This window comes from Lycium barbarum, chromosome 1 (genome assembly GCF_019175385.1).
Source record: "Lycium barbarum isolate Lr01 chromosome 1, ASM1917538v2, whole genome shotgun sequence".
NCBI lineage: Eukaryota > Viridiplantae > Streptophyta > Magnoliopsida > Solanales > Solanaceae > Lycium > Lycium barbarum.
The window spans coordinates 149,761,399-149,785,905 of NC_083337.1; the positions used below are offsets into that span (position 1 = coordinate 149,761,399).

Genomic DNA, 24,507 nt, shown 5'->3' on the forward strand with positions numbered 1-24,507 from the left:
ATTTAGCAGTCTTATTCCTTATTTGATTACTAATCCTTGTATAACTTAAACACCAATCCCCGATATAACTTACACCTGCTAGGAGGTGGAATAATAATACGGAAATTAACAATCCCTGGATAAAATAATGAAAATAAAAAGCAGAAAAAAATATATCCTAAGGTCCGTCAAACCCTCTTTCTACCTGCCAAATTTGATGTATTTTTGTAAATAAATAAATTCTTCTTAAACTTATACTGATACAACAAACCAAACAATCGAATAAAAATAATAATACTAGAATAACTAATCCTAAACATAACTTCACTTGTGGTAAAACCAAACGACCCCTTAGAAGTACTTATAACAAACCATGATGGTGGGGCCTGGCTTGTAATAAAGTTAGTTGACAGGTCTGAAAAGAGGAAGCGTGGGCCAATCCAACGCCTCAGATCCCGCTTTCCATCTCTTCATCGCCTTCTTCCTCCCCATCAACAGGTAAACGCTCTACTCATATATAATCTATTCATAATCATATGTGTACGTATTTAGCTAGACACGGAGGCGGACGTAGGATTTGAAATTAAGATATGCATATTCATAAGTATACATAATTCTGTAAGCTTACGAGTTTTTACGTAATTGTTGTATGTGTATATATATTTAGAGGAAGAGAGAAATGGCGATACTTTACGCGTTGGTAGCGAGGGGATCGGTGGTGTTGGCGGAGCAGAGCGGGACGACTACGAATGCTAGCACGATCGCGAGGCAGATATTGGAGAAAATACCAGGGAATAATGATGATTCAAACGTGTCGTATTCGCAGGATCGGTATATTTTCCATGTCAAGCGGACGGATGGACTTACTGTCCTCTGTATGGCTGATGATAGTGCTGGAAGTAAGCCTTTCGCTTTTCTGTTTTGAGAGTATTTAGTGCAGTTACATGTTAGAATTTGTATTTCATGTTTATTTTGCTTCATTTTAGATGTTATGTACCTTTACAATCTAGACGGACAAATAATATTAATCTAGACAGAGACAAAAATACTAGGTGGTTTTTTACCATCTGTCCTAGCCTTGGTGGATTGAGTTATCTGGTATCCTGTGAAATTACTCGAGGTGCGTGCAAGCTAGCCAGGATACCATGGTTATCAAAAAAGATACTTATTAATCTAGACACGTTTTGCAAGTGTTTGTTTTGGTAGTTGATATGATAAAATAGGTCTCTGTTTCATGTTTTATGTCATGCCGTTTATGAATGTGGTGGAGAGTTGGAGTGCTTATATTTCCGCTATCAACCTCTTGAATCAAGAAAAATGTTCATACTTTACTGTGTAGTGTCAGAAAGACGGACGTTTTCCCAGTATTTGAATGAAATAAGGCCTGAATTGAGTGGAATGGATATAGAATTCATTAAATGGACCCTGACTGATTTGGAATTGATGATAGTTGATCGATTGATGACGCCGTGAAGTGTCAGAAAACACTTTATAGTGTTAGAAAACATAGGTTGTTGGGCGTTTTAACTTCTGATGTCTTATTTTTGATACATCGACCTTTTCATCTGGAACTTGACACCTGATCAAGCCATTTTTAATATTTTTACGATCAGAGTAGCGGTTTTGCTTGATCACAAAGGGATTGAAGTTGGGAGATGACTTCTGTTGAAAGACAACATTAGGAGAGCCTTTGTTTAGAAATGTCAATTTCATGTTGGTAGCCCAAGTCTTTATATTGTGCCCTTGAGATTTCTCTAATAGAAGAAATATCTTTTTAGTTCAGTTTCTAGTAGCCTATGGAGAAATTGTGTTTGTCATTCCTGCAAATATCATAATATGGAACCTATTCAAAGTTTCTGACCTAATATAGCACTCTTTTAGATGTTAAATTAAGGGCAATATGTATATATGGATAGCAACAGGGAACGGGGATAGAAAGTTATTGTACCCCATGCAGTTGTAGTCAGCAAAAATTTCCCTTAATGGATTAGGAGAAGGAATGAGATACTTCTACCTTGACGTATAGTTTTTCCTCTTTTACCCATTGGTGCTTGATTGTCTATGCATAACCTCTCCAAATATCTTTTAAATTCAAACCCAAAATGATGGAAACAATCTTGTTGACATGTGATACTCGTCAGCAGCTGATCGGACCAAGTTATAGCATCCCATTCAATCTCATAGTCATTCTGCTGTTTTCTGTGTGAAGATCTACCTTGTTCACATGTAGCTGAGTTTGCACGAAATTCTTGCAGTTGTCTTAGATAACTATAGTCTATACTTCATTGAGTGGGTGAAAGGGTATACTAAACTCACAAGGACTCACCAATCGATCCTTGGGCTTAAAGCCATTTTATAAATTACAGAAACAGAAAATTGTGAAGTGATTGTTGTTTTCTAAGCAGCCTTATGATCTTTAGTTACAGGGTCATTTCACAATATCACTGAATCATATCCCGCAACATTGGTGATTTTGCTCTTCTTGACATATATATTCATATTTTTGTTCTGTCTTAGGGAATTTATATGTTATCCCCTACTTTAATATCTTGTACTTTGGCATCTCTTCCTTGGTTTTGTATCTTCTAGTACACCATGTAACTATACTTCAGTTAGTTGTTCGCAAAAAAAGAAAGATTTGTAGTAGTATGCAGATTTCTCCTTTCAATTTAATTCGAACATTTACAATAGTGGTATAACTCTTTATTAGAACCACAAATTTCATTTTACATTTTTGATATGTTGCCTCGGAAGATTGTCATATATTGTCGATATTTTACTATACTAAATTCCTCTGCAGGGAGAATCCCTTTCGCATTTCTTGAAGAAATCCACCAAAGATTTGTGAGGACCTATGGCCGGGCAGTTCTGTCTGCGCAAGCTTATGGTATGAATGATGAATTTTCAAGGGTCCTTAGCCAGCAAATGGAATACTACTCTAGTGATCCAAATGCAGACAGAATAAACAGGCTAAAGGGTGAAATGAGTCAGGTCAGTTACCGATGTTTAGGGAGCTTATGTTCTAGATGATGTCTCATGCAAAATCCACATTTTCTAAATCTGAAGATGCATGCGCCTTTTGATGTGATTGCCTGCCACGACTGAATTTTCTCATAATTACCTCATCAACAGGCGTACAACATAATGAGTGGTAGACATAATAAATCGTGGTGGTTGATACAATATGGTTCCCTTGAGATCATCAATGGTCATTTATATGTTCCCCTTTAATGAAGCTCTATTGTATTGACAAGTAGCAGCGATATATAATATTTATAATTTCACTTGTCATATCCTACAAACTAGAAGCTGCAGCAAATCATGTTTACCAGCCATTATATTTTGTCATTAACTAAGTTTGAGGATGTATGCACCATGCATGTAACAGGTGCGCAATGTCATGATTGAGAATATCGATAAAGTTCTAGAGAGAGGTGATCGTTTGGAATTGCTGGTCGATAAAACAGCTACTATGCAAGGGAATACTTTCCGCTTCAGAAAGCAGGCTCGCCGTTTCAGAAGCACTGTATGGTGGAGAAATGTCAAACTAACGTATGTTGTTTCCATTTCTTGGACAAAAGCTCTTTCTTTGTTTTCTTTTTCCTTTGGGTGGGTGGTGGGGGGGTGGGTTTGCTCTTTCAAGAGTTACATGTGAAGATCCTTTATTGTTGCAAGTTATATGGCATCAGGGAAACTAGTTTTGCTCTATCCTACCTAAAATGGTTTACAAAATGGACAGGGCATCTTCCAGGATCGATTTAGAGAAATTTTAAAGCTTCAATAATCCAGATTCTATATCTTTTTCATGGTTTTGGGAAGTCCAAAGTTGTGAGGATGATAGATATTGAATAATTAATCAGTATGAAGCTTTCTCATAGATTTCTTAAGTTGGTTATTCCTTTTCCTTATAATATGTTTCACGATGTTTTTGTACTTCTAAGTTGCCTCTGGAGCCTGTGACAAAATTCTTCTTTCACATTGCATCTAAAAAGGAGCCGCTCATCATCATATTTTTCATGGCTGTCCTTTACTGCATGTTTGGATCTTCAATTTATCTTCTCCTTATGCTGAACTGTTCTTAAACAGTTGAATTTTAGGAAGCAATTCTAACAATAGAATCCTATATATACAGAAGATTTCATAGTTTTATACCATGCTTACTCTCTCAAGGCAAGATACTTCTTTATTTTGTTCTTTATGATTGTTTACAAGCTTGATTACATTTAACAACTCGCCAGCTTCAAAATTTCTCAGCTCTGTATAATGATGTTTGATTTTTGCAGGGTGGCTCTGATATTCCTCCTCCTCGTGATAATTTATGTTGTTTTGGCATTCGCTTGTCACGGGCTTACACTTCCAAGTTGTTTGAAGTGAGGATTACTGGATCAGCATCACGTCTTCGTCCTGGAACTTTTTATTGGAGTCCACTTATTTTGCAATTTTTTGAACTTAATTCATCTTGGGGTTTAGCTTGGATGTGTATTTTGGCGTGGATCTCATCCTTGAAATGTATTTAATTGCTTGAAGTTCTTGCTTATAAGCAAGATAAAACTCTTGGCTTGAGAATGTATATTGTATTTATAATTTTGGCTCCTGTAAGGAAAATGAAGGGGTCAAATGACACATGATTGATTCTAGGCTTGATATCTGTGTTGAAATGTATCTTGATAATCTTTTAATGTGCAGTCTATGCTGAAATATGCTTCGTTGTTTGCTTTATGTTTATATGTTTTCTTATGTGAGGTCATTCCTCCCAACTCTGCAACCACTTTGCTTCAACTGTATACTAAAGCCCCTGCCCTTTCCACTGGTGACAAATCTATTAAGGTATCTCAAATTGCCCTTCACTTTGAAACACGCGTTTGCATATTCGTTCGTAGGCCGAATTGGATATGTAATTGTTAGTTAGTTGTTTGAGCATCAAATGATGGATATGCAAAAATTGTAAAATGCTATTCTATATCTCTATGACCACGATTAAGGAACTTTTGCTTGCGTGTTGGAAATGACAAGGAGACATAGAAGTAAACAGTGTCAAAAATTGATCTTTTGTATGTGATCTTGCATGTTATCAGTATGAAAAGTCTTCTGAACTACAATGAGGACTCACACAGTGACATTTCTTTTTTGTGTGTTTCCATGTGAACAGTGTTCTAATATACTCAACTCTTTGCCGTATGATGGAAAAGTATACACTTTTACGGGGTATATTTGAATGCATAAGTAACAATTTCTAGAGCAGTATATTCTTACTTGTAAGCAGGAAAAAGTTGGAGAAGGCGAGAAAGCATGTCCTCTTTCACCTTCAACTTTAATCCGAAAACCATTTGACTCGAAAACCTTATTTCTATGGGATCGAATAACTGTGGTGTCTTCTTCATAGATGAAATGTCACGAAGATTGATTAATGGCACACATTTAGTATTCTACTGCTGACAGAAAACACAGGACTCACCTGTAAAGGGTAATCGTGTCATCAAGAGTAGCATTTAGTGAATGAATTATTCATCCTTGTTTATTAAGGAAACATAAACAAAAATGTCCTGTAAAGTAGAGACTACCACAATTCGATTCTTGGGTATGTGAAAAAAGGGGCAAAACCCATGATCAAGGCATGTGATATATGTTCTGTACAAGATGCACTGCAATTGTGCATTGAATGTTACATGTCAAATATTACAGAGCAATTAAATTGTCATCTACAAGGGAAAACCTGTTCAATAAAGCTTCTAACTCTTGAAGTACAGCCTTGTAATGCTCTTCGGATTGTGCCCCTTCTTCAACAACTTGCATGACACGTATATGTAGATGATTATACAATTCCACAGGATTATTCACATCAACATGACTAAGGCCAGAATCTACTGGAAACTTACGTTTATAATCTTTATACCAATGCGGTAGGATGTACTTTGATGGAATATCTTCCACGCCATTATAATTAAGTACATTCAACGCATGTCTGCATAAGTAGCCTTTAAAATTAAACAAACTGCATATACATCGTACTTCCACTTGTGTTGTCTCATAGAGAACCTCAAACTGCCTGATCTCCTTCTCACTTCCCTCGGAATCTACTCGTTCTTTGACAACAAATGTCATTATCGGCCCATTAATGTTTACTTGTCTTGTGTTAAAGCAAGAGTACATTCCCTCAACTTCTGTTTGGAACTTCCTGAATATTTCCTTTGTGAATATCCGTGAGAGCTGCAGCTCAAATTTGCATTTTGTTTTCAGTTCAAAGCTTGAACTTCTCGACTCCATATCTGCCATTGCTTCTTTCAGGTGCCTCCTTTGCAGGGCTAGGTCATACTTATCAACAAATTCTTTAAATGAAGTGTGTTTATGTACATAACTATCAAAAAATGCACCAAAGCTCTCACTTTCTTTTATTGGCATGATTCCCATGAAGGAAATATCTTTTAAATAGACAGGTACCCATTTTTCACGATCTTCGAACAATGATTGAAGCCATTTATTGTCCTTGAGTCCATGCTGACTTATCATCTGACCCCACGAACTTTCAAACTCAGTGATCTTCAAGGAATTATAAACTGCTTTATACAGTTGCGCCTTCATAGACTCATATCCCTTCAATCCTCCCAACTTCTCAGGAACACGCTGGATGATATATGATAAACAATAACAATGACGAGCTTGAGGAAAAACCTTAGAAACTGCAATTTGCAATGGTTTTAACTGATCAGTTAGAATAACTTGTGGATGTCTCCCCAGCATACATGTTTGCCATGATTTCAACATCCAAACAAAGTACTCTACTGAATCATGTCCAAGAAAACCACATCCCAGCAAAACAGGTTGTCCATGATTGTTTACTCCGACAAAAGAAATTAGAGGAATTTCATATTTGTTCCTCAAGCTTGTTGTATCGATTGCAACTGCATCAGAGAAGTAGTTGAAAGCAGCCCTAGACCTAGCATCAGCCCAGAACACATTTCTCAGGCATGCTTCATCATTAAGATCCATCAGATAAAAGAAGTTTGGATTTGTCAACTTCATACGACAAAAATAATTATACAATGCATGGGCATCCCCCTCTTTAAGCTCCAAATGCTTTGAGGTATCAACAGGAAGCTGACTATCTGTTTCCTCGACTTCTTGAAATCCAGCATCAATAGATGTGCGGTATAACTTAATGGTATGTACTTCTGTAACAGGTGTCAATTCCTGCTGCTTTTCGGCAGCAAGAATCATTTTCTTGTGTGACTTGTAGAATCGTCTGATCTCTGGGCTTACTGTATGATTATGCTGAAGCTGGACTTCAACAATTCTCCATCTTTTTGAGTCCACAAGCTTAATTACTAGCATTGCAGGACAACCAGTTCTTGTTTCTGGCCTAGGGTGATTTGCTCCACTTTTCTTCTTGAAACCTGCATTACTGCAGCTAAGTTTCGCTCTATACCTGTCTTTCCTTTTTGATCTAAACCAGGAGTTGCTCACTCTAATACCAAATCCTTGTTCCTTTCCATACATGTTATAAAACTCATAAGCTTCATCGAAAGACCCAAATTCCAGACCGACCGTGGGTTGTGGGTACTCTTTCTTTGAATCTTTTTCATTATCATGTTCCACCACAGAATAGTCTTCTCCATCCTCATATTCTTCACAGTCATCAAACACTGGTTCACTGTTAAGACAAACTGCCTCCATCTGAAACATGGAATTGAAATCAGCACGGAGATGTTTTCACAAGTAAAAAAACAAAATGCTCTCTTTCTGAATCAGTTCCAACCTTTCAAATACAATAGTCCATTTTGGAAGAAGGGAAAGTTTCAAATACAGTAAATATATCCAAAAAAAAAAAAAAAAACTTAAAGAGCACATGATAGATCACTTGGCGTCTTCAACCCTTCAAAGAGCTCAATAGATTGAGTTCAAAATGACGTGGTATTGGGATTTAAAAGGAGGTCAGAGTTTGACGGGTTTAATTGAAATCAAGATAACATTGGCAAGTACTAAAACTAAAATGTATGAAGAAAGAGAAAAAATTGCAAGAATGATCGGAAAAAGGATGAGACAACCCAGAGTGAACCACACCCCAAAAGCTAGCTATTGAGGTGGGAGAGCCCAAGGATATATAAATCCCACATCAGCATATTGCAATATTAATGTGGGACTCAAGTCCCATACCTTGCCATTGACCATAAAAACCAGCACCTGTCATACTTGATGGCTCCACTCTAGGTAGTTTTTACTCTACCACAAGTAGATAGCCATTTAGGAGTCAGGTGCCCAGGCACCCACGATAGGTTGTGTGCTAGACATTGCTAGCCCTAGGCGAACATTGCAATACTAGAGTCATCATCCATGACACGGTGGGCACGGAGTGCGGTGAGTGGCTCTGATACCATTGATACAACCCAGAGGAAAACCACACCTCAAAAGCTAGCTATTGAGGTGGGAGAGCCTGAGGCTATATAAATCCCACATTAGCACATTGCAATATCGATGTGGGACTCAAGTTCCATAACAGAGGGCTTTTCTTATGACACCAATTTCCTTTGCATATGACACGCATCAACCAGTTACATTTTTTGCATCCTTCTTTAGCAAACAAATTGCTTCCAACTTATCCAAGCATGTCTACAGCGACAGCAATATGCCCCAAAAATACATGCATATGCACTGAGAACAGAGAGAAACCCAGTCTTCCCACATCTCCAAGGAGACTCTAGGAAAAATCTTTATTTACGCGCAAAGACATCGTTATATTCTTAGACTATTCGAGATATAACATAATCAAACACATATTTTCCACCAAGGTATAATCTTATTACTTGAACCATATGCATAGGTAGTAGGTATACTTTATTTTGTACGAAATCCACCCATCCTGCCGGCATAAGCCAGAATATATATTTTTATGACATGAGAACCCGCAGCTGCTACCCTTCGGGTGCGCACAGGATAAACCCAAATCCTGTGCAATAGCTCGCAACCATACAGGAGAGGTAACCCGCACTAGGCAAACCCCATGCGACGACCTCGACCCAGAAGGCAAATCTCCTGTTGTCGTAAGCAGGGGGTTTCGAACCTGAGACCTCCATTATGAAAGCCCTATGCTCAACCAATTGAGCTACCCTTGCGGGTAAGCTAGAATATAAACATAAGTTAGTTCGGACGAAGAATGACGAAAAAGATGAGGGTTAGCTAATCAGAAATGTTTAAGGCAATAAATATAGACTGAACAATAAAACCTCAATTCACTATGCACTCATCAGAAATATGCTCGACAAGAGGTCAGATGCAACTTGAGGGCCTAACTCTAGCTAACAATGTTTCCCAACATACGTAACCAGGTTTTTTATATGTGAACTTCCTGCTTGTGTTCACATGTTCTGCAAGATCAAATTTAGTCTTTTATAGATACACCTAAAAACACAATATGGCACGGATTAACTTAACTCCTTCAACTAATTCCACGTTTCAAAATGTATTAGAGACGAGGCTAGACCCATTTAAAGTGGGGATGAGTTGTCAGGTTTTTTAATTTGTCTAGATGTCGCATAAAATTTAACATTATTCAAGCATTAAGAAAAGAAATCTTTTTATTGAACTGGAACCCTTTCACCGTCAATATATTGACATTAGTAAAATTGTGCCTAATAAAATTAGTGAGTACTAAGTACATTAAAATACTTACCTAGTCAAGTAATATTTTTCATATCTTCATTTAGTAAATGCATTTTTAAAATTTCCTCAAAAAATATTGTTCCCAGAGGTGGATGCAGAGTAAAATTATTAAGTTCATCTGAACCCATTACTTTCAACGTAGATCATACTTTTATGTGTAAAAATCCGTGAAATGTGCAACAAATTGTAGATATGAACCCAAAACTTAAAAATTAAAATGGTTTCAATACTAAAAACCATAGTTGAACTCATAAAACTTAAATTTTGAATCCACCTCTAGTTGTTCCCTTCTAATTACATTCACACTTCTAACAAGCATGTTAAACATGTTCCAACTAAAGCAAATTTCATATTTGGTTAATGTTAATCCAACAACAACAACATACCAATATAGTCTCACAAGTGGGGTCTAGAGAGGGTAAAGTGTACCCAGACCTTACCCCTACCTTGAGAGGTAGAGAGGTGATTTCCGCTAGACCCTCGGCTCAAGAAAAGGAACTCCAAACATGCACAAAAAAAATAACGGAAGTGAAGAAGCCATGTCAAAGCATATGAAAAGGGAACTACAAGCAGTACAAGAAACAATAGATAATAACAAACATCGAAGTGCAAGAAACTACATGAGTAATACTACAACCGCTAGCGAGACAACACTCTACTACCTCCTAGCCTTCTACCCTAACCTATGTCCTTCACAACCTCCTATCTAAGGTCATGTCCTCGGTAAGCTAAAACAACGCCATGTTCTGTCTTATCACCTCTCCCCAATACTTCTCCGGCCTACCTCTACCTCTCCAAAAGCCATCCATATCCAACCTCACACACCTCCGCACTGGGGCATCCGCGTATCTCCTCATCACATGCTCGAACCATCTCAGCCTCGCTTCCCGCAACTCGTTTTCCACCGATGCCACTCCCACCTTGTTTAGGATATCTTTGTTTCTAATTTTATTTCTCCTCGTGTGGCCACACATCCAACGCAACATCCTCATCTCCGTAACTTTCATCTTTTGAACGTGAGCTTTCTTGACTGGCCAACACTCCGCTACATACAACATAGTAGGTCTAACCGCCACTTTGTAGAACTTGCCTTTAAATTTTAGTGCAACTTCTTATCACACAAGACACTGTACGCAAGCCTCCATTTCATTTACCCAGCACCAATACGATGAGTGACATCATCATCAATCTCCCCATCTCCTTGGATAATAGACCCAAGATACTTAAAGCTTCCTCTCTTTGGAATGACCTGGGCATCAAGCCGCACTTCTACTTCAGCCTCCTGTGCTATATCACTGATCTTGCACTCTAAGTATTATGTCTTGCAACTTGCTCAATCTGAACCCTTTAGACTCCTGGATGTCTCCAAACCTCCAACTCAGCGTTAACTCCACTGTAAGTCTCATCAATCAAGGCTCAGAGCCGATCCCTGATGCAACCCCATCATAACCGAAAAGTGTTCCGAGTCACCTCTCACTGTCCTCACTCGGGTCTTGGCTCTATAATACATGGCTTTAATCGCCCTAGTGTACGCCACAGTTACCCCTCTAGCCTCCAAGCATCTCCGTAGAACCTCCCTCGGGACTCTGTCGTATGCCTATTCTAGGTCGATGAACACCATGTGTAAGTCCTTCTTCTCTCTATATTGCTCCATCAATCTCCTCACAAGATGAATGGCCACTATAGTCGAGCGTCCTGACATGAATTCGAACTGGTTCTTGGAGATAGATACGTTTCTCCTCACCCTCATCTCCACAACCCCCTCCCAAACTTTCATAGTGACTTAGCAGCTTGATACCCCTATAGTTGTTGCAGTTCTGGATGTCCCCCTTGTTCTTGTACAACAGAATCATCGTACTCCACCTCCATTCATCAGGCATTCTTGCCGTCTTAAATACGACATTAAACAATCCAGTTGCTCTTCCCCTGTCCTACCTGTGCTCTTCCAAAATTCTATCGGAATTTCATTTGGCCCAGTTGCTCTTCTGCTCATCCTACAAAGAGCACCCCTAACCTCCTCAACCTTAATACCCCTAGGGGTCATTTGGTAGAGGGTATAAGATAGGATATGCTGGTACTAAATTTTTGGGTTAAATTAGTATTATGTTTGGTTTGAGTTATTAATTAGTACTGGTACAAAATTATACCATAAATTGGGATAACATTATCCCCTTTTCTAGTTGGTATAACTAATACCGGTACTAATATATGTTGGGATAACTTTTCTAAATGACCATCTTGCCCCTTAACCTGTTTCATATATACGTATTACGCAGTTCCAGAAATTTCTTTTCTCATCTTCACTTCTCCCACCAGAGCTTTGGGCACTCAGCTATGGGAGATTGATACTCCAAGAAATCCATCTCTGTAAGTTTGTCCTTTTATTTTCTTCTCCTTTTCTGTTACTTTACCATGTATCTATTATATAGGGCAGCCCGCTGCACTAAGCTCCCGCTATGCGTGGGGTCCAGGGAAGGGCGGGACCACAAGGGTCTATTATCTATTATCATTAAAAAAAAAAAAAAAACCTTTACCATTCTACTTACAAATTGATAAGTTTTTGGTATCACAAAAAATCTTCTCCCTTCTACTTCATGTTTTCCTCTTTTTTTTTTTACTTTCCTCTTCTTGTAAATTTTTATTTTTTATTAATTATTTTTTTAATTTTGTATGTTTATTGATCATTGAATAAAGTAGCAGGTCTTATTGTTTAGTTTCTCTCAGGAGTAATACCATGCTAAATCTGAGTTCCTCTTAGATTTCTTCGGTTGTATTCCGCTTATTAGTACTAATATGGAGAAATGGTTAAACTTTTTTGAAAATGAGAGGAGGATTCACATTTTGTAATCACTAATGTTGGGGTTTGGATTTTTGTTGTACTGGTTTTGATTTTTTGAAGCTTCGAATTTTTCAATGTTATTTTTATGTTATTAATGGAGATTTAGCGGGATATTGACGTTTTTTACCTTCTTTTGATGTAATGATTCAACTAGAACTATTGTGTTTATAGATGACTATACTATTTCTAATTGTCACCAGTTATAAAAGAGGACCGTATTGCGGTGAAAAACGTAACTCTTTTGTGAAATTTATTTGTTCTAGTGACCGATGGTGACAATGGTGAAATTTATTTGTACATGAGAAGAAAACAAGAACTCATTTTTATATTATGTAATATCTATGTTTCAGTATATATACTCAGTTTAATAATGATTTTGTAATTTTTAAATGACAAATAGGTGTCTATGGATCCTTAACAATTGTGCGATGTCGAATGCTTTATCATCCTTGAAGAGATTATGGTGCATTCATATGTTGTCTTTATTTGTCTTTTTATGGCTATTTACAACATAATTTTAAGAAGACAATCTAGAAATAGACGGGTCACTCGATATAGCACAGGTGCTAGAATTCCTAAAATCATGTCTCATCTAAATTCTATCATTCGTGACAGTGATATTGTATGTATTGATAAGCTTAGGATGGATAGAAAGGCCTTTCACATTTTAGCTTCTTTAGCCACGAATATTGGAGGATTGACAGACACTAACAATATGTCAAGCATTGAAAAGCTAGCAATGTTCTTAAATATTTTGGCTCATCACGAGAAGAACAGGTCTATCAAAGTTGATTATATTAGATCAAGGTAGAGTGTAAGTCAAGCCTTTAATGAATGTCTAAGAGATATTCTCAAACTAACTCCATTATTACTTGTTGGTCCTAATCCAGTGGCCGAAGATGAGACTGATGATCAATGGAAATGGTTTAAGGTAGGTAAATTTCTATATAACATTTGATTTACTATAGAAAGATTTAAAACATTATCATGTAAGTATTTTGTTAATTTATTTTATAGGGTTGTCTAAGTGCATTGGATGGTACTTACATTCCCATTAGAGTTCGAACTATAGATAAGCCAAGATACAGGACACGGAAAGGAGATATAGCAACTAATGTCTTGGGGGTTTGTGATAGAAATCTTAACTTTATTTATGTCTTACCTAGTTGGGAGGGATCAGCCGCTAATGGTTGTGTATTGCGAGATGCTGTTGTACGAAGGAATGGTTTGAAAGCACCCGAGGGTATGCTTTATACAGAAAGACTTGTCTATTCTTATTACCTTAAAAGTAGAATAATATTTTAAAGTAATTATATTATTGTTTATATTTTTTAGGCAATTATTATTTATGTGACGGAGGATATACAAATGAAAATGGTTTTCTGTCCCCTTATCGAGGATATAGATACTGGCTAAGGGATTGGCAAGGTGACAATCCACCACCTCAATGCCGAGAAGAGCTATTTAATATGAAGCATGCTAGGGCGCGCAATGTTATTGAAAGAGCATTTGGTGTATTGAAAGGACTTTGGGGAATTCTTAGAAGTCCTTCGTGGTACTCGGTTAAGATTCATACTAGAATCATTAGTGCATGCTGTTTGTTACACAATTTCATTCGAAGAGAGATGGAAGTTGATCCGTTAGACATGGAAACAGAATTCAACATGGAGCATCAACATGAACCTGAACATGGAAATATTGATACCGTTGAACCATCCAATAAGTGGACCACTTGGAGGGATGAGCTAGCTCAGTCTATGTGGAATGAAAGATCTAGCAATTAGTCTTTGTAATTTTTAAGTTATGTTGTCATTTTGTGGTGCTTGTACACTTTTGGTATGGTTTTCGTCCATTGGAAGATGTAGTAGCTAGTAATATTTTGTGAAGACAAATAGTGAATTTTTTTGTATGTCTTACATTGCTGTTTATAGAGACAATTCACCTTAATGTATATCTAACAATATCTTTTTGGTAAAGCTTTATTTTTTTTTTTGGTAAAGATATCTAACAATATCTTTTTGAAGACAAATAGTGAATCTTTACGTATGTTTTTACTTCTTTTTTTAATATAAGCAGTGTATCTATGAGTTAGTTTCACATTATTAGTTTTCCTGAACAATTTAGTTGTATATTTTTCCTTTTTGGTGATGGATAAAATATTTATAAGCGAGTCATAAGTTAGTAAGTGACTTCACATCTTCTTGTTAAGGTTCTTAATTATTTGATTGCAAATAGCAAATACTTGCTCATTTCTTGCTATGTTGTTTATTTGATCAGCTTTGGTCAAGATCATATTGACGGAATGAGTAATCACACATCATCTTCTGACCAAGCATCAAAAAGGTCGAGCCGATCAACACCTCAGAGCCGAAGGTCATGGACACTAGAAGAAGAACGCACTCTTATTGATGGTTTAAAGGATTTGTGTGTCAAGGGTTGGAAAGCGGATAATGACACCTTTAGGCCCGGATACATGACGAAATTGGAGCTTTATTTAAACAAAATCCATCCAAACTGTGGATTGAAATCCCAACCACATATTAATTCTAAAATGAAAGCATGGAAGAAAGATTACGGGACTATAGTTTTATTAAAAAGTCGTAGTGGTTTGGGCTTTCAATATGGTGAAGGAAGAATTATAGTTGATGATCCAAGCAAATGGGATGAGTTTGTTAAGGTAATGAAAATTTTATTTTCTGCTCATCGAATATGTTGTTAATAAAGTTTCTTAACATGTGATTTCTGTTGCACATGCCAAGTAAAAGAGAGATATGGCTTTAGTAGTTTGGCTCTTTACTATGCTTGTCCTCAAATTCTAAAATCACTAACTTAACTAAAGGAAGTAATATTGTTTTATGTCAAGACTACTGCCTTAGCTCTATGTTAGGATTGTGAACTTCACTAACTTAACTAAAGGAAGCAATATTGTTTTATGTCAAGACTATAATGTCATGTCTATTCTTGGACTTATTCCTTTTGCTGCATCAATTTGTATGGTTTGTGGTATTAATTTGTGTACTTATAAAGTACGTATGTTGATTGAATATGTTGCTTTATCCTATTTTATTATAGGCTGATCCAAATGCCAAAGGAATGCAAAACAAGACATGGCCATTGTTCGAGGATTGGGAAGAAATATTTGGAAAAGATAGAGCAACGGGAGAGTTTGCAGAAGGGCCGGAAGATGCTTTTGAGGAAATTGTTAGGAGCCAAGGTCAAGGAGTTTCTAATGACAGGAGATTAGGATTTCTTATTGAAGTTGATGATGAAGATGATGAAGAAGATGCTAGACTTGAACCTGATGTAGCCCCTGGAGAAGCGAAAAATGCTCATAGACCTAGTAGAGTTTCTCAAAGTGCAGATAGAGCTTCTGAAAGTGTAATCCCGAACATCAACAAAACCAACAACAAGGTAAAAATACTAGAAGCTCCTCTTCTAATGTCAACGATAAAGAGAAAGGCAAAAAAAGAAAAAGAACTGTTGAAGATATTTACGAGACAGCTTTAAGGGATTTAGTTGATGTTATGAAGGAATTTACGACAAATCACGGCAAAACAATGGGTGCTTTAATTGACATGTTTAAGGCGCGTGATGAATCTGAAATTCGTGGAAAAGTTTTAGATATCCTTTCATCCCCTGCTTATCAAGAGTTGTATAGTCCAGATCAACAAATCAAAGCATCAATGGGGCTTACTTCTGATGTTAGAAAAATGGATTTGTTCTTATGAATGGGTGAACTTCAACGTCAAAACATTGTGTGGATGATTGTCAATGACATGTTTCCAAGTATAAGAATATGATTGTAAGGGCTGGCCATGGGTTGATATTTTTGCTAAATTGACGACCTTCAAAAGGGTTAATGATTGTATCTGTTTTTGAAGCCTCAGCTCTATAAACTTGCTATGTAGTCGGGAAGAGCATGAGGATGTAGATGTCAATGTTATATGTGTGGATGGTTGTCAATGATAGGTTTCCAAGTACATAATATGATTGTACGGGCTGGCCATGGGTTGATAATTTTTGCTAAATTCACGATCTTCAAAAGGTTTAATGGTTGTATTATATTTTGATGCCTCCGCTCTATAAACTTGATATGTGATGGAGAAGAGCATGAGGATGCAAATGTAAATATTATATATGAATGCTAATCATGTATTTTGAACTTTTCTTATGGTATGGTATTTTGTGTATGTTTCTACAAATCTTAGTTTCAGTTTCTGGACTCATTTTTATACAGTTTCTGCATCATTTTTGCACAGTTTATGCATTTTCTGCATCATTTTTCACAGTTTCTGCATTTTTTAGCTTCAGTTTTTGCATTTTTCTGCCCAGTTTCTGCATTTTCTGCATCATTTTTGCACAGTTTCTGCATTTTTTTGCTTCAGTTTTTGCATTTTTTTGCACAGTTTCTGCGTTTTTGGCTTCAGTTTTTGCATTTTTCTGCACATTTTCTGCATCCATTTTGCACAGTTTCTGCATTTTCTGCATCATTTTTGCACAGTTTTCTGCATTTTTTGCACAGTTTTATGCACAATTCTTGCATTTCCAGCACCTAGTTTCAGTTTCAGTTTCTGTTTTTTTGGTTTCTAGGCAACCAATTTACTAGCTTTGAGTGAATAACCAAAGTTGCAAGAAGAAAAAAAAAAGGAAACAAACTAGTGAGAGTTCATTATAATGGGTAATTTATAACCTATGCACCAAGTTGGATCTCTTGTATGTTTTTGCACTTATGCACAATAAGCCATTGGAATATCAAGGTTAAAATTGAAAATGAAAACTTTATCTAGGTTTATCCAACTTCAAACCAAACACATGCTTTGAATTATACATGGTATATCCCATCTTTAATCTAATGAACCAAACAAAGGACTAGTACTAAATAATCCAGGGATTATTTAGTCCCAGGACTATAATCCCAGCATAAATTTGTCCGCGTACCAAACGACCACCTATAGTATCCAATATCGCAATGCCTCCTTGAGTGCTCCAACTCCCACAATACAATGTCTCTATCCCTCTCTTCGTTCAGGAGTTATGGAAGTATGACTGCCATCTCTATCTAATGAAAGCCTCCTCTACCAGTACTTGTTCTTCCTCATCATTGATGCACTTCACTTGGTCCAGGTCACGGGCCCTCCCCTCTCTCGCCTTGGCAATTCTGTACAACTTCTTTTTTTAAACTAATTTTAGTTTCAAAAAAGAAGTTGTATAGGCTGGCCAAGGCGAGAGAGGGAAGGGCCCGTGACCTGAACCAAGTTCTACATACAGACCTTCAAAGGCTGTTGTTTTTGCCGCAGCAACTGCTAACTTTGCCTCCTTCGCCATCTTATACCTTTCCCTATTCGTCTGTTTTTCCTCGTCGTCCTTGCTTTCTACTAGCCTCGTATACGCCACCTTTTTTGCTTCCACTTTCCTTTGAACTTCTCTGTTCCAGCACCAGTCGCCTCGATGCCTACAAAAACTACCTCTAGGGACCCCCAGCACTTCTCTAGCCACTTCCCTAATGCAACTAGCAGTCTTACGCCACATACTAGTCGCATCCCCATTACTCCCCCAAGCCTCCATCGTCGTCAGCTTCTCCCCCATCTCCAGGGCACTAGCATAGTCAAGTTAGCCCCATTTAATCCTTGGCCGATCATCCACGACCCTCTTCTTCTTCCTGCTCTTGATCTCTAAATCCATAACCAAGAGCCTATGTTGGGTCGTAAGACTCTTACTCGGGATAACCATACAGTCTTTACAGGGACCTTTATCATCTTTCTTAAGGAGCAAATAATCTATCTGAGTCTTAGCCAATGTGCTACAAAAGGTTACCAGGTGCTCCTACCTCTTCGAAAAGCATGAATTGGCTACCACCAACCCATAAGCTCTCGTGAAGTCCAACAGTGTGACTCCTCTTTCATTGTTGTCCCCGAATCCAAAACCTCCATGCACATCGTCATAACCCCTCGTCGTCGACCCGATGTGTCCATTCAAATCCCCTCCTATGAATATCTTCTCACTTAGCAGAATACCTCGCACCACCTCGTCCAAAACCTCCCAAAAGCGCTTCTTGTCCACTTCGGCCAAGCCCGCTTGCGGCGCATATGGACCAATAATGTTCAAAGTGAACCCTCCAACGTCTAACTTAATCGACATCATCCTGTCATTTACCCCCCTAACCTCTACCACTTGATCCTTTAGCTCTCTTCCTCAATTAAGATGCCTACCCCTTCCTCCTCCCCGAGCCTCTTGAGAACCACAACTTATACCCGTCCACATCCCGCGCCTTAGCTCTTACCCATTTGGATTCCTGGACACAAGCTATATTAGTCCTTCTCTTCTTGATAATCTTCACTAGATCTATGGACTTCCCCCGATAACGTCCCTATGTTCCAAGATCCTACTCTCAGCCTATGAGCCCCCTTAACCCCCTTACCACCCCTAAACCTAACCCCCGTCCCACCGAGAACATGACCATAATCTACCATCATTAATGTTAATACTTTAAAGAAATGGATCATGGTCCTAATTCAACCCCGAAAGCTAGCTCATGAGGGGAAGATTGCCCCAATCCATATAAAGAGACCACTCAATCTCATTAAACACCAATGTGGGACTTTTTCATTCTTCAACACCCCACCTCACACCCAGGACTAGACATCTGGTGCGTGGGCAATTTAATATGGGGGCCCAACATAGAGTAAAATGGGTCCTGCTCAGATACCATGTAAAAAATGGATCATGGGCCTAACTCAAACCCAAAAGCTAGCTCATGAAGGGAGGGATTACCCTAGCCCATATAAGGAGACCACCCAATCTCATTAACCACCTATGTGGGACTTTTTCATTCTTCAACAAATACACATGGAAAATTGATTTTCTATTGTTGTATTTCATTAAAACGTTTACCTATTCAAGTTAGATTTCGGATCCTATTCAATTTAATGTCTATTTGATGTTAAAATATGTGAAGGATTTGATTTTGCTGTAAAATGTCAATTTTTTTACCTGCAATTTATATCATTCCGAATTATAATTAGTTGTTCGTTATTGTCCATCTAAAGTTGATAAATTTCTGAAAGAACATTAAGATAGCTTCCTATTTCTGGTTAACCTTTAGAATTATTTTTGTTAATGCAAATGAAGATTTTGATTTTGCTTCTTATACAAAAAACTTAAAATATTTTGGTATGTAGTTGGTGTTGCTTCAAATTATATTCAGATTTGCTAACCCAAACTTGGTAAATTTCATGAGTATATTAAAATACTTACCTGTTTAACTTAAAACTTTAGATTTTGTTGATATGGTTGACATGTAAAACATATTTTAAGCATAAAAATGATTTCATTTCCTAATTATTACTATGATGAAAGGATTGCTTTCCATTATAATATTTGGCTAAAAATTCAACTACTGTTCTGATGAAATACTTTATGCATATAAATAGTCGTGATATCGCTCTTCTCGTAAGTATCATTTCTTGAAAACGTTTCTTCAATAATATTTTAACTATTCTCCTTACAAATTTAGCCATGGTGAGTAAGAAGACTAGAGGTCGTCAAAAGATACCAATGAAAAAAATAGAAAAACAAGATGACCGATATACTACATTCTCAAAGCGTCGTAAGGGTTTGTACAAAAAGGCTAGTGAAATCGTCATAGAATGCGATGTTGACATTGCAATGATACTGTTTTCGACTTCTGGTAAGCCGTATTCTTTTTTTCACCCTACAACTGATGCGATTGTTTCTCGTTTTCAAAATCCAGCTATGCAGTTAAGCGGAACTACTGGCATAGTCGCGGCTCATGCTCGAAATACAGTGAAACAACTCAACAACAGGCTTGAAGAATTGGATACCATAAAAGATGTTGCAGTTGGTCAAACAAAATTATATGACCAGGTTGCAGAAACTAGACAGAGAGGTTGGTGGGAGTCAATTGAGCAGCTCAATCCAGATGAAGTGACCAAGTTTGAAGCTTGGTTGACTGCCGCTAGGTTCAATATGAACTATCGTTTGAACCAATTGGAAAATGGAGCTTCAACCTCATTGGGATGTGAAGTTTGATACAAAATTCAAATTGCCGATGAATCATCCTAAGTTATCACTTATGGAAATATCGGTGAAACCCTCGAAAAGTTCAATTTTATGTTATTGAGGTGTTGATTTTTTGTTCTTTTCTATTTTATTTCAATGATGCTACAACCCTGCACTCTGCTATGATTTCCATTAATAATATTTGATATAGTTATTAAAATTGTTATCTCATACGTGTATAAGCTAGTAGGTCTCTTATATAGGTGGCTCTATGATTTGAACTTTATGTGTAGGAGTTCAGGATTCTATTGCAGTCCATTTGATTTTCTGAGGCCGAAATCTATTATTTATACTTATTTGATTAAAAATCTTTTAACACATTAAAAGGTTTGAGTTAAAACTACTTAATTGGATAAACCCGTAACATATACCCTAGCTACATCCACCCGTAATCTCTAAGTAATAATTTGTATTCCTTATAAATATCACATGAAAAATCCAACCTAGTTAAAGGTGCTCTTATACTTTTATGGTATTACATTAGACGGATAACTTAGTTTTGGATTTTACCAATAAAATATTTTAATACATTCGGCCCAACCAAAGAGAATCAGGCTAACATATGGAGGAGGTGTTGATGTAGATCTAAATAAATAAGTAAAAATATCTTTTTTTGGTAAAGAACTTCATTACCAAAGTAAAGATATTTACAGTTCAAGAAGAAAGCACAAAAGAACTAATGTTACCTTATTTAAAAAAAGAAAAAGAAAAAAAGAACAGTAGTTTTTTTGGCCTGGATATCATGCTCCAGAAACTAGAAGTACATCAGCTACCTAGCATCATCTCCTCTTAGCAACATTTGCCATGTGTATACTACTCTGGATATCTATCAAAGTGTGATACAGATATTCCAACTTCACTTTGTTCAAGACCTATTCAGACCAAATAAGTGCTTAAATCTTAATATAAATAAATGCACTTCATGGCCTGGACCTTCATTAAGTGCAAACAAATGAGGCCTAAACATATTAGCTCTGGAATAGATTTCTTGGATAATTCTTATAAGAATGACTTCCTCAGCGTTGGTTCTGCTTTGAAACAATCTTTGGTTTCTTTCGTGCCACACATATTACCTTGGGAAACTTCATAATTTACGGGGGGAGCAGAGCGGGACGTTGATGACCGTAAGCACAATCGCGAGGCAAATTCTGGAGAAAATCCCAGGGAATAAAGGTTCAAACGTGTCATAATCACAAGATCGATATATTTTCCATGTTAAACGCACTGATGGACTCACTGTCCTCTTATGGCCGATGATAGTGCTGGAAGTAAGCCTTACCCTTTGGTGTAATGCAGTTACATGTTAGAATGTATCTCAATTCATGTTTTATGTAGATTCATCTTTTGTGTTATGTTCCTTCACAATAAATCAAGACATATCTAGACGAATAACATTAATATGCACACACTATGACATATCACGAGATATAGTTCTCTTGGTTTTCAAATGCCTGTTTAGTAGTTGATATGATAAAGTTTGACTTGTGATTAGTTGATTAAAATAGGTCTCAGTGGAATGTTTTATGTCACACGCTTTATGATTTTATTGCATACTAAAATCAGGACTGTTTAGTGTCAAAAAAAACAGAATTTTTCCCAGTATTAGAACGAAATGGGCCTGATTTGAGTGGAATGGATATAGAATTCATAAAACGGACACCAACTTATTAGGACTTGAAGATAGTAGATTGATTGATATCGCCACAGTGTCAAAAAGCACTTTATGAAAATATCGGTTTCATACCAGTTTCAGATTCTTCATCAACTATGACGGAGTGCAAGATAGAAAAGCCGCGAGATTCTCATTGATTTTGACATTGGAATTCTCATCTTGATAGTCAAAAGAGAGCCGCTACCATCTTAACCTGAAAAAACAAATCTCCACGTCATGAGAAAAACACTACACTATAAAATCTTACATATGATTCAACTAGTTCTTGCACGAGTATGGGGTGCAGAAAACAAACGTGACCAATTTGCTAGACTCATAAAATAGTAGTGAAAACAAAAACAAGTTAGTGGGAGACAAGAATGGTCTAAATCAGTCAGAGTAGCATGAAAAAGAGAAGCAGAGGTGCTTTTGGCACTAAGGAAGATGATATTTGAGGTACAAGAGCCAACTTGTTCATCCTGATCTTCCAAAAGTAACACTACAATTGCAGCAGCTAACACCGAACAAACATGAAATAGTATCTTTTGCAATAGAAGCCTGAAAATCTTCCAATGAGATCATTCAGCATTCTGGGATCTGCCTCAGCATGATCACTCACTAACACCTATTTTCCTTTCTCTCCTTTTTATATGACAAATAAAGACCACGTACTTCACACTTTCATGTAATTTGACGGCTGATCAATGGGTTTTCCTTAGTCAAACTGATAGTCAACATACCCCCCACCAATCAACACTATACCTCAACCCCAAACTGCTCCGTTTCCACCCCCCGAAATAAAACATATGCTAAAAGACACTTCAATAAGAAGAATCCCTTCTTATAAAAAACATACATTAACAAGAATAATGGCAAAGCTCATAAAGAGACATAACCAAAGTCTGTTTTCCATAGCTCAATAATGATCGAATTGGGTTAATTGATGAAGGATGTAAAACCATATCTTATATAATTATGCCCTTTTTTCTGGGTCGAGCTCGTCGAACGGGGCTTGCCTAGTGCCGGTTACCTCTCCTGTGTGGTTTACGAGCTATTGCACAGGAGCTGGTTTTACCCTGTGCGCACCCGAAGAGTAGCTGCTGCGGGTTCCCATGTCATAAAAAAAAAATTATGCCCTGTGATTTCTAAGAAAACTAAAGAGTTTGAGATCGGTGTTACATTCTACACAGGTCAATTGAATAAAAACAAAACGTGAATCAACGATAACTGCAACATAAATTTTCTAAGTCATTAATCCATAAAACAATTAAAGGAAGGTGTGCTAACTGCAAGATACTTATTACACATCAACAACAGAAAAACTACAGTTCAAGAACTTCAGACAAAGTCCATTTTGATGAATTCTTATTTATTTCCAGAAATTTCAGCAATTTAGAGTTAAGTGTTTAAAAAGAAAATGAATACTTAGCTAACCATATCAAACTTACAATTTCAAGGAAATAAAGTACACCCCAAAATATAAGTAGGTGTTTGGCCATAGAAACCAAACATTTTTCACTTTATTTGGAATTTCTGAAGTTGAAGATAGAGTTGTGTTTGGTTATAATTTTTGCAAAAAAATATTCGATTGTTTGAATGTACCGTAGGTAAAAAAAGTGAAAATAGGGTTTTAGGTGTTTTCTCAAATAAAGTGAACAAAAAAATCTTGGAAAAAAGTGAATAATTCTCATGGCTAAACAGGTCCAATTAAGTATATGATCATCAGGCATAAAAAATAAAATTAGAAAGAAGAAAAAAAAGAAGAATAAAAGGCTGTACCTTAAGTAGAAATCCCAACAAGAAGTCAAATTTTCTAATCATTTGAACCAAAATCATCATTAGTTCATCTTCAAGTGGATAATTTTAGTTTAGCTGTTAATCAGAAACTTATCAATTTCCTAATCAGGCTAGTGATGACAAGTCACGCGCCGGCGAGTGGCTGTGATCCACCCTACCAAAATCGGGTTAGGGCTTTGAATTTGGGAAAATTAATATTTGCAACAACATCCTTGGAATATTGTCTATATCGCGTTGCTCACCTCGAAGCATTTCAGTTCCGCTCTTTTTTACTTATTCAGTATACTAAAAATAGATATACATTTTTATTTATTCAGTTTTAAAAATTAAGAGATAATTTATCATTTTCATACCAATTTTACATTTATTATTAAATATTGGGTTGGAAACTTCAAAATCGTTAGTAATTTCTCAACCTTTAAAGTATGTTTGATGAATTTACGGTAATAATTAGAAATGATATAGTAAAATGATTATTTTATTTACCGAAAAGGGTCAAATTGGAAAT

At 36.8% G+C, this 24,507-nt stretch overlaps 3 protein-coding genes across 4 annotated transcripts; 2 read left to right on the forward strand and 1 right to left on the reverse strand.

The window, feature by feature from the left end:
* Positions 1-321: 321 nt before the first annotated feature.
* LOC132643646 (vesicle-associated membrane protein 711-like) lies at positions 322-4,698 on the forward strand. Its single transcript, XM_060360133.1, has 5 exons — positions 322-477; positions 647-878; positions 2,780-2,970; positions 3,368-3,531; positions 4,263-4,698. The coding sequence occupies exons 2-5, from the start codon at positions 659-661 to the stop codon at positions 4,351-4,353; spliced, it is 666 nt and encodes a 221-aa protein (XP_060216116.1). The 5' UTR covers positions 322-477; positions 647-658; the 3' UTR covers positions 4,354-4,698.
* Positions 4,699-5,467: 769 nt separating this feature from the next.
* On the reverse strand, positions 5,468-24,249 carry LOC132643653 (protein FAR1-RELATED SEQUENCE 6-like). Of its 2 annotated transcripts, none has more exons than XM_060360145.1 (3): positions 23,982-24,249; positions 22,296-22,416; positions 5,468-7,650 (listed from the first exon to the last, which is right to left on the reverse strand). In XM_060360145.1, exons 2-3 carry the CDS (start codon positions 22,311-22,313, stop codon positions 5,656-5,658), a joined length of 2,013 nt encoding a protein of 670 aa, XP_060216128.1. In that variant the 5' UTR covers positions 22,314-22,416; positions 23,982-24,249; the 3' UTR covers positions 5,468-5,655. The 2 variants fall into 2 exon arrangements, with proteins under 2 accessions (XP_060216128.1, XP_060216134.1); XM_060360151.1 differs by lacking the exon at positions 23,982-24,249 and adding an exon at positions 23,651-23,738.
* Positions 12,561-16,176, forward strand: LOC132643664 (uncharacterized). Its single transcript, XM_060360164.1, has 2 exons — positions 12,561-15,149; positions 15,545-16,176. Exons 1-2 carry the CDS (start codon positions 14,775-14,777, stop codon positions 15,977-15,979), a joined length of 810 nt encoding a protein of 269 aa, XP_060216147.1. The 5' UTR covers positions 12,561-14,774; the 3' UTR covers positions 15,980-16,176.
* Positions 24,250-24,507: the final 258 nt, after the last annotated feature.